At 42.1% G+C, this 10,457-nt stretch overlaps 1 protein-coding gene across 2 annotated transcripts; it reads left to right on the top strand.

Annotated features, from left to right (window-relative positions):
- The first annotated feature begins 4,039 nt into the window (after positions 1–4,039).
- LOC113113065 (delta-like protein D) lies at positions 4,040–9,535 on the top strand. Of its 2 annotated transcripts, XM_026279220.1 has the most exons (11): positions 4,040–4,570; positions 4,684–4,980; positions 5,376–5,436; positions 5,528–5,785; positions 6,389–6,449; positions 6,551–6,681; positions 6,789–6,958; positions 7,051–7,267; positions 7,364–8,168; positions 8,258–8,363; positions 8,806–9,535. In XM_026279220.1, the coding sequence occupies exons 1-11, from the start codon at positions 4,523–4,525 to the stop codon at positions 8,809–8,811; spliced, it is 2,160 nt and encodes a 719-aa protein (XP_026135005.1). In that variant the 5' UTR covers positions 4,040–4,522; the 3' UTR covers positions 8,812–9,535. The 2 variants fall into 2 exon arrangements, with proteins under 2 accessions (XP_026135005.1, XP_026135004.1); XM_026279219.1 differs by lacking the exon at positions 8,806–9,535 and having other exon boundaries at positions 8,258–8,372.
- Positions 9,536–10,457: the final 922 nt, after the last annotated feature.

Raw genomic sequence — 10,457 nt, forward strand, 5'->3', positions numbered from 1 at the left:
ACATTTGATTCTCGATGTAGTATTGTTGTTTTCGGCGCCATGTCGTGCAGACACTGTGTGTTTCATTGTGAAAGTGAAAATACTTTGTTTGCCCTTTCAAAAGAAGACACAACTAGAAATCAGTGGTTAAGTTGTATTTACAACACTGTTCCAGAACAGTTCAGCCCAAATATTCATATATGTGCAGTGCATTTTACGGAGGACTGTTTCCTGATCCTGGAGAGAAGACTACAGTGCTGCCGCTTCTGACTCACAGCCTGTAAGTACGTTTATATGTGTAAAGGATTTGCACTGATGATTCAAACATGAGTTTTGAGCAGTGTAGAGTAGCGCTTGTTGTTTGTCATTTTTTCCAATCACAAACACAGACATGGTTTTATGTATATGCAGCGAGATGCAGCGCAACGCGTAAAAAAGACAGTATAAGTCATAATAATCAGTAATTATGTCGCCACTAGTTGCAACAAATGGCTCGTTTGTAATGGGTTTTATTGTTTTTGTCTTGTCGCACAGGTGTTCTGACCAGGACATGCATAAGGGGCATAACATTTCAATCACATGCTTGATGTATTCAGACAATCACAACACACTGGATAGCTGGCCAATCAGAGCACCAATGAGCTTTGTAAAAAAAAAATTATGGGTTTCAGAAAGGCAGGGCATAGAGTAGAAACAATAAAGTACAGTATGCAGAATTTTTTTTTTTTTTTTAAACCTTAAAACGCATAAATTCATTATAAATTTCATATATCAAATATTGAAAATCAAATATTTCATTACACCAAATAAACAAAATAATGTTCTTTTTAGCAAAAACGGTCATATAAGAATAAGGACACTTATACTTGAGTACAGTAGGTCAACCCCTAATCTGATATGGGATTATTTTTATTGGTATTTTAATTAATTAATTAATTTTATTCAAATTAGCTGTGATAAAAACTTTACATTTAAGTTTAGCTTTCCCCTCTCCACATTTCAGTTGTTTATGCTATGAATCATACCTGCATAATATAAATAACAGATGTGTTGTCACATTTGGCCAACGCGGGATTTCAATGTAGCCTACATGAGCAGCACAAGTTTTGGGCCAATTATTGATTTTTCTTTCTCTTTTAACCAAAGTTTGTGACATAAACAAAACCACTCCAGGGAAAGGGGCAGATGGTCCCTAAAGGACGATGGCACGCGACAGTCCTCAAGCCTGTTGAAGGGTTCACTCACCCCTCCTGCTCTCTCTCTCTTTCTTAGCCTCGCGCACACAAACGCACGCACGCACGAGCAACACACTCAAAACTCTATCAAGACTGTTAATCATATTCAGGACAATAGCTCACGTACACCAATACAGTCAGCGGCAAACAACAACAAATTAAACTTAAGTAATTTCCTAGACTGGATGCATCTTTTTCGCTGTACGTTGTAATGTTTCTTCTTGCTTGTTGCTGCTTTTTTTCCTGATAATGAATGCGCCACCCGAGCCACGCGACACATCCATTGTTATTTTAATCAGTGCAAGTCCTTGCTGCGTCATGATGGGGAACCTACTCTTACTATGGTGTGTCCTTTTCCTGAACACAACATAAGTATTCACATGCATGATGCCATTACACTTTCATCACCTCCGCGTCTCCTGTTGTGTATATATGAGGGGTGAAAAAATCTCATTGAGCATCATTCGCGCTTTACTTAATTTGACCGATCGATTCGCAGACACCATCCCACAAGACGTCACTGCTCGTGTTCCCACGGTCACTTACTGCAGCTTCCCTAACCATATGGCCCAGCAGCGGCATTCATGTGCGCGCTCGTGCTCCCAGTCTCGTGTGGAGAAGTCTGCGCGTGCGCGGCTGCGCGCTGCCCGGGGAGGCAGTAGAGACATGCAGTTGTGATGTGAAAAAACGCCATTTGGTCGAGAGCAGATGGTTGGCTTGGGGGCTGTCCGCGTCTTCAGAGAGAGTCCCCGAGGGCTCCCCTTGTATTCAGAATCAATGAAAATTAAAGCGCAAAGAAAGATGAAGAGTCAGACCTCGAGTCCAGGCTTTGTTCCTCGCGGCTACTGGTGGGCAGGAGTTAAAGTACAACAGCCCCCTATAGAAACACTTAAGTTAAACAGTCTCCCCATAGTCCACCTTCAGAAAAGAGGAGGAATGCGAGAAAGGAGCTTTCTGCTTGATTTAACCAGGACAGAATTGCGTGGCATAAATTATGCTTGAAAAGAATAAGCGAAGTGGGCATAAATCTGAGGGCTTTTCAGCGACGCTTTGCTGGGGTAATCGGGAAATGTGGGCAACGTCAGGTCAAAGAATTGTGGGTGAAAGTGTGATGATAGCTGTGTGACACGGTTCCGCTCTTATTTATGGCCAGTGGTTCAGTAACTAACTGAGGAGTGTGTTGCTATGACACCTGTCGCACTGCAAGTAAATGATTTCTTCAGGAAACGCATTCGATAATTAAAAAGGCATTTCTGTATACCTAAACTAGGAATGAATTACTTTATGAGCAATTTTCATCAAGTCCCAAAACCGATCACGCGCACTAGTGCGCGTAACTGCGTCACTGATGCACCATTGTTGCATTCCTCTGGAGCGGTTTTAATTAACGCGCTAATGAAGACCACCCTCGCGCATCCACACAAACAAACGCTCGCGAGACAGAGCGTAAAAAATCGAGATCTGGATTCATTTAACAATATGAAAGAATAAAAGAACGCATCGGGAACTTCCTCGTCAAATTAAACGCAAAATAATTGATAAAACACCAAAACAACAGAAGCTGCTAGGTACTTTTGTCAGGGATGACGTGTAGAGAGGGGAGCTCTTTCTCCCCGCAACATTGTGAGGGGAGCAGGTGCTGTGGGAATTACCATACAGCTGAGCACAGAGAGAGAGAGAGAGAGAGAGAGAGAGAGAGAGAGAGAGAGAGAGAGAGAGAGAGAGAGAGAGAGAGAGAGAGAGAGAGAGAGAGAGAGCGCTCATTCTTCCCTCACACAATAACAAAGTGCCTTAATGACAGCCACGCGAACGACACACACCACTACCGCGGTTACAATCCAGTTTAAAGAATTTACAGAGTCACCAAAACTCAAACCACTGAAACGAAGTGTTTTAAAACACTGAGAAGGTTCATTCTTGCTTTACAAGACCTAATTATGTGAGGCACCCAATTACTGCTAAATTTGAAAATCGCTAGTGAAAGTTAAATGTTACGGAAAACCCGGTTAACTGCAAGTTACCTTCTCAAAATTGTAAATATTTTATTACTGATATTTATTTATGTAAAAAAAATGAATATAATTTTACTGTGAAATATGTTTTCGTGGTAGACCTTATTTATTAAATTAAGAAATATTTATACACACGCATAATCACGAGGCAGTTATCTAAAATAGTGAATGAAAATAATGATTGTTTGTTATTCTGTTTTGCTTCTTGTTATTTACTTCATGTTTGCAACATTTCATGCGGCCTCCTATATTTATTATTAGCATATTTTACAGTTATATACATTTTACAATTTCAAATTTGTTTGTGTAAACATTATACAATGCCTTTTTAAAATAAATTAATCCAAAAACAGAAAAAAAGGTTAGCACCCTAAAACGTTTTAATGACTACACGACAAAAGACACATCCAGTTTTCCTTATGAAGTCATGATGCAATGAAAAGCCCAGGGGAAAAAATACTGCACTTTTGTCCTGTTATTAGGAATGCGACATTCCTGCAATGTGTGATGCAATTTGTGGTTTAATGTCAGAGTGGGATGTACAGGATTCTCAAGGTTGCTTATTTTCCTCTATGCAAATTAGTCTCTCTCTCTCTCTCTCTCTCTCTCTCTCTCTCTCTCTCGCTCCCAGTGGCAAAGAGTTGCACATTTTACAGCTCAGTGACCATTTGCCGATATTTTTTTTCTTTCTTGGGGGGTTGGGGGTGGTGTAGATTGAAAAGTTCTCCTTTGTGACAACCAGAGCCAGATTGGGGAGTAGCTCATTTGCATCTCATTACCCTAGCAGGCGCTGCCTGTATATAACCGGCTGCAGGAGGACTGGGACATTAAACACGCACAATCCAGTCAGTCTCTCACATGGAAACAAGAGCACGGGAGGAAAGTTTGGATCATTTCCAGCCATTTGTATAAACGGGAAATAACCGATAACCGTGCGCCTGGGGTTTCTGCATTTTTTTTTTCCGGCTTCCTAAAGAATCCGCAAGTGGACTGCAAACTTTTGACAACTTGGAGTAATCATCTTCTGAGGGAATTTCCTGTTCGTCCCCCTTTTGTGCATTGGGGTTTCCTATTTATATTCGTATTTGGGATTTAATTGCTTGATTTATTTATTTATTTATTTTTAACCAAGAGGGACTTTGATGGGCTTGCACGAGCAGATTAAGTCAACACAGAGCATCAGCCAGAGCTGCCTCCCACTGAGTGGAGAACTTCGGGTCTCAATGATTTATTGAGACACGGTTTCATACAAGTGCCTGGCCCGTGGAGCTTAACATAGTTCAGATCCTCTCCACCATGGGACAACTTATGATAGCTGCTTTGCTTTGTCTCATGATAAGCCAGGTAATTAAAGCCAGCGTCTGTTTTAATGTATCTGAGCAATGATCTCACAAGAGATGTCTTCTGCCTTGTGGTGGCAACTTTTAGTAACGAGTCCAATTTCAATTTCTTTCCAGGGGTTCTCTTCTGGGGTTTTCGAGTTAAAGTTGCAGGAGTTTCTTAACAAGAAAGGGGTGTCAGGCAACGCGAACTGCTGTAAAGGATCCGCGTCAGATACTCAGCAGTGTGAATGCAAAACCTTTTTTAGGATTTGCCTGAAACACTACCAAACCAATGTGTCTCCAGATCCTCCATGCACCTACGGTGGCGCAGTTACACCAGTGCTCGGATCAAACTCCTTCCAAGTTCCCGAGAGCTTCCCTGACAGCTCCTTCACCAACCCCATCCAGTTCCCATTTGGGTTCACATGGCCGGTGAGTAGATTAATGTTGAACTTTTATACATTATACTTTATATTTGGATACATATGTACGTTTAACTGTGGTTTATAGCATGTTTAACATATAAAAACCTAAAATAATGACGCATAAGGACTCAGGATGTGGGTATTTAGTGGTGTTGGCGGGATGGGAAAAGTCACATTCCCTGGGTTGGAATATAATTGTCAGCTCAGTGTGAAATTCCGAAACCTTTCATTTTACTGCAATAAGTAAGTGTGAAATGGGCGAAATGAGGCTTGAATCCCCAGTGCGATCACACCTCAAGCCCTTCGCATCTCCCGTTATATGTAAAACAGCGGGGAGGTGTGGAGGAATGCGCTTCCGCTTGTCGATTAAATTCATATTAACGCTGCTTTTTTAAATTTCAGGGAACTTTTTCGCTGATTATCGAGGCGTTGCACACCGATTCCAACGACGATTTGTCGACAGGTAAGGAGAAAATGCAGTGAATGAGAGAGAGTGTTTTAAGACATCATTAGTGTGCGTCAACGAGATAACGCTGAAATTAAACCGTCCACAGAAAACCAAGAGCGTCTGATCAGTCGTATGACCACGCAGAGGCACCTGACCGTGGGAGAGCAGTGGTCCCAGGACCTCCAGGTTGCTGGGAGGACAGAGCTGAAGTACTCCTACAGATTCGTTTGTGATGAGCACTACTACGGCGAGGGCTGCTCGGTCTTCTGCCGCCCCCGAGACGACACTTTCGGCCACTTCACCTGCGGAGAGCGCGGAGAAATTATCTGCAACTCCGGATGGAAAGGACACTACTGCACAGAATGTAAGTAGTAAAGGATATATAGCATTATTTTGCCTGCATTTGAAAAGAGTTAGTGCGCATGTTTTCGGTTTTTAACAACAACAACAAACTTCGTCGCTATGGTTGCAACAGGCGTTTGTGTGATTCAAATGAGGGACGTTGGCCAAATAATGGCACGCGTGCCATAGATTAAATGTAACGCCTGATTGGTTACTTGGCAGAGCGCTCGGCGCTGATTGGCTCAGAGCGGTGAGGTATTGTTGGAAGGAGGCAGCTGCAGAGTGAAGGTAGACAATAGAGCAGCTGTCCTGCACTGGCACCATGTACACCAGCTGTCCAACCCTTATCTGCGCCGGCTCTGGGTCGTTATGGGGAGGGGGTTGGATGAACAGAGTGAAAAAGGGGACTTCTGACCCACAGTTAGGGGAGAAAGGGGCTTTTGTTTGGGAAGCTTTTGTATAAGTGCAACTGTGTTAACTAGAGTGTCCTTCCAATGGTAGTGAGAATTTTTGTTGTTGTTGTTTTGTTAAAAAAGTAGCTTGGTAAAACCGGGCTGTTACTGTACTGGAATAATAATTGTGTCAGAAAAGAACTGGTATTAATAAATACATCTTTTTTGTATAGCAATCTGTCTTCCCGGATGTGATGAAGACCATGGGTTTTGTGACAAACCTGGTGAATGCAAGTAAGTGTAATGAAGATTTTCAGTTCCTCTGTTTAATACCTTTTTCTTTGATCGCAACGGAAGCTAACAACATACTAACAGTTCCTCTGCAATGCTTTTAGATGCAGAGTGGGATTTAGTGGGAAGTATTGTGACGACTGCATCCGCTATCCGGGGTGTTTGCATGGCACCTGCCAACAGCCATGGCAATGCAACTGCCAAGAGGGTTGGGGAGGCCTCTTCTGTAACCAAGGTGAGCCTTTGACACCGTGAACTAAGTAGTTGATCAAGTTGTTGGAGTTGTCCATTGACACTAGATGCAGCAGGAGACTAACCTACATGTTTTATTATGTGTTGCAGATCTCAATTACTGCACACATCACAAACCCTGCCAGAATGGGGCCACTTGCACCAACACGGGCCAGGGAAGCTACACCTGCTCATGCAGACCTGGCTTCACTGGGGACAGCTGTGAGATTGAGGTCAACGAATGCTCTGGCAGCCCGTGCAGAAACGGAGGCAGTTGCACTGTGAGTTGCAGCAGATGTATTTCATTCTCTGTGTATGACTTGAGTTTTTTCAGTGTCATAACTTCTCTTCAATCCTTCCTTGGATTTCAAAGGATCTCGAAAACACCTACAGCTGCACATGTCCTCCTGGTTTCTATGGAAAAAACTGCGAGCTGAGTGCCATGACTTGCGCCGACGGCCCTTGTTTCAACGGTGGACGCTGTGCTGACAACCCTGAAGGAGGATACTTCTGTCAGTGTCCCGCGGGCTACGCTGGTTTCAACTGTGAAAAGAAGATTGATCACTGCAGCTCCAACCCTTGCTCAAACGGTACTTTGAACGATCCCATTCTAACGCCTCAAATGCTCACTGTGGGTTGTCTGAATCCGTTGTCTCATGCCTTCTGTCCTACTTCTTCTCCTCCAGGGGCTCAGTGTCTAGATCTCGTGGACTCGTATCTCTGTCAGTGTCCTGAGGGTTTCACTGGAACGCACTGTGAAGACAACATCAACGAGTGCGCCAACTATCCCTGCCAGAACGGCGGCACGTGCCAAGATGGACTCAACGACTACACCTGCACCTGCCCGCCTGGATACACAGGGAAGAACTGCACCTCTGCTATCAACAAATGCGTCCACAACCCATGCCACAATGGTGCCACTTGTCACGAGAGGGACAGCCGCTATGTGTGCGCTTGCATCCCGGGTTACGGAGGACGTAACTGTCAGTTCTTGCTCCCAGAGAACCAACAAGGACAAGCCGTTGAGGGAGCCGACAAAATATACTCTTATGATGAGGACGATGGTGGGTTTCCTTGGACGGCGGTTTGCGCTGGGATTATATTAGTGCTTTTAGTCCTGATCGGCGGCACCGTCTCGGTCGTCTACATCCGTCTTAAGCTACAGCAGAGGAGCCAGCAGATCGATAGCCCTAGTGAAATCGAGACCATGAATAACTTGACCAATGTCTGCAGCCGAGACAAGGACTTTTCCATAAGCGTCATCGGATCCACGCAACTGAAGAACATCAACAAGAAAGTGGACCTTCAGAGCGACTCCGCGGGCGGGGAAAAAAACGGATTCAAATCTCGTTACTCGCTAGTGGATTACAATCTTGTTCATGAGCTGAAGCAGGAGGACGTGGGAAAAGAGGACTCGGAGAAGAGCGAAGCAACAAAACGTGAGTCTCTCGATTACGACTCTGAGGAGATGCACAGAAATCATTTAAAAAGGTAAATATTGTTGCGTATGGATTTCGGCAACTAAAAATGGCCGTTGGGTGTTGTTACCCAGTACTAAAGTTGCTTCTTTTTATTTTCAGCGACTCTTCAGAGAGGAAACGTACAGAATCTTTGTGCAAAGACACAAAGTACCAGTCAGTCTTTGTTTTATCAGAGGAGAAGGATGAATGTATTATTGCAACCGAGGTAAGTTGAGAACCACGCTTGCAGTCATGAGAAGTTAAGCCCAGTTCACACCAAGAACGATAACTATAAAGATAACTATAAAGATAACGATATTAGTGTCCACACCAGCGAACGATATCGTCTGTTTATTCTGAGCGCACGTGCGTCTGCCACTTTAAATCCTCGAGCTCGTTACAGCAGGATGGATTCTGATTGGATGTCATTGTTTGTATCGTTCATCAGCTGGAAAAAAATCGTTCTGAAAATGATTCCAACGATACCGTTTCTCTATGCCTTTATCGTTATAGTTGTAGTGTGGACTCTGCTATTCTTTAATATTAAGAACGATTTTTAGAACTCTATCTTTATCGTTATCTTTATAGTTATCGTGCTTGGTGTGAACGGGCCTTTAGTCTTCAAATCTAGATTTCTGAATGCTAAATTTATGCTGTTCTTGATTTAGGTGTAACACCACAACGGAGCTGTAGCTCGTCTCGTTCTACAGGGGGTTTTACTCCAGTAATGCTGCTGAAACCAGAGGGAAGGTTTCCTTCATGTGACTGCTGCTGTGAAACTTATGTTGAAGGTGATATTCAGAATGAGCTGGTTCTCAACTGAAGTACACACAGTGACTGCAGGAAAGGACGTTGGGCCATACTGGCTCGGACTCTCAAAGTTTGTTTCCCAGGAACGTGCCAGACGGACTCGCTGCACTTCCTGTAGGGACGGTTTTACCTCATTGCACTATGATGGGTTTTATTTTTAATGTATTTAACACACAATTGAATCGGATACTGTGTATGCATCTGCACTGACTGCAGTGTGTATCTGGAAGGTCTCTGATCATTACATGGATCAGAAGAGGGAAAACACTGCCATCAATTATGTTTGTGACTGATTTGTTTTTTGTAAGCTTGTATTTCTTTTATTTAAGCGTTATCTGTGACCGGCGTGTTTGTGGTTTCTTTTTTCGCGTGTGTGAAGTCTGATGTAATTTAAAATCTTTTTTCATTTTGAAAATTTGTCTATTGTAAATAAGGCACTTCGGGTCGATGTGACTGTTTTCTAATGTAAATGTATTTAAACATGCTGTCAAAATGTACAGGAACTGTTTTTATGACCGTTGCCCATGAAAAAAAAAAATCACCTTAATATTTTTCCAAATAAATCCTGTATGAAATATCAAGAAGATATTACTGAGTTAATCTGTTAGCCATCTTTGAGTCATTCATCTCCAGAGTTATGTGACAAACTGATTATGTTTTTCCTTTCTACCTCACTAAGTGAGACAAAGACACACCCGGTATCACAAATTACAGCCTCGATCCTAGGCAGGATATTTTTGAAATGTAAGAGCTCTTTGACAAAAACATCTAAACCATTTTTAGCAAATGGCTTGGTTGAAGTTTCATTTAGGCCGACCAGCCATGCTCATTATGTGAATTACACAGAGAACACGAGCACTTCCTTAACATCCTAATGTGAATTAAATATGCAGTACTTTCATTTTTACAATTCAAAACAATCTGCAAGCCAAACTAGATATTTAAAGATGCCATTAGGTTTGTTTTGTTTAAGCAGACAATTGAACAGCTTTATGAAGTCATTCTACTGGTGATAGGACACTTCAATTAAAGGAAAACGTAGTATTTAAGAAATTGCAATTCACGTGCAATGGCATGCAAAAGTTTGGGAACCCCCTTGCAGAATCTGTGAAAATGTGAATAATTTGAACAAAAGGTCATACTAAATTTATACTATTTGTTATTTAGTACTGTCCTGAGTAAGATATATTACATGAAAGACATAGTCCACCAGACAAATATATATATATATATATATATATTAGGCTAATAAAATTAAATTGCTGGAATTATTAGAATATTGAAAAGTTTGGGAACCCATGGATCTTAATACTGTGATCTTAAAAATTACATACATATTCTATGTAAAATATCTTACTCAAGACAGTACTAAATAGAAAATAACATGCATTTGGTATGATCTCTCTTATTTTGTTAAAATTATTCACAATTTCACAGATTCTGCAAGGGGTTCAAAAACCTTCGCTTGCCACAACACATTATACCATGCTTTTAAAAATGAGACAAGATA

Source organism: Carassius auratus, chromosome 13 (genome assembly GCF_003368295.1).
Source record: "Carassius auratus strain Wakin chromosome 13, ASM336829v1, whole genome shotgun sequence".
In the NCBI taxonomy this organism is placed as follows: Eukaryota; Metazoa; Chordata; class Actinopteri; order Cypriniformes; family Cyprinidae; genus Carassius; species Carassius auratus.

Bases quoted from the DNA above. Each gene is read 5' to 3' on its own strand.
- LOC113113065 (XM_026279219.1), top strand. From the start codon at position 4,523: ATGGGACAACTTATGATAGCTGCTTTGCTTTGTCTCATGATAAGCCAG. The intron at 6,959-7,050 runs GTGAGTTGCAGC...TGGATTTCAAAG, and splicing joins GAAACGGAGGCAGTTGCACT to GATCTCGAAAACACCTACAG. The intron at 7,268-7,363 runs GTACTTTGAACG...CTTCTCCTCCAG, and splicing joins CTCCAACCCTTGCTCAAACG to GGGCTCAGTGTCTAGATCTC.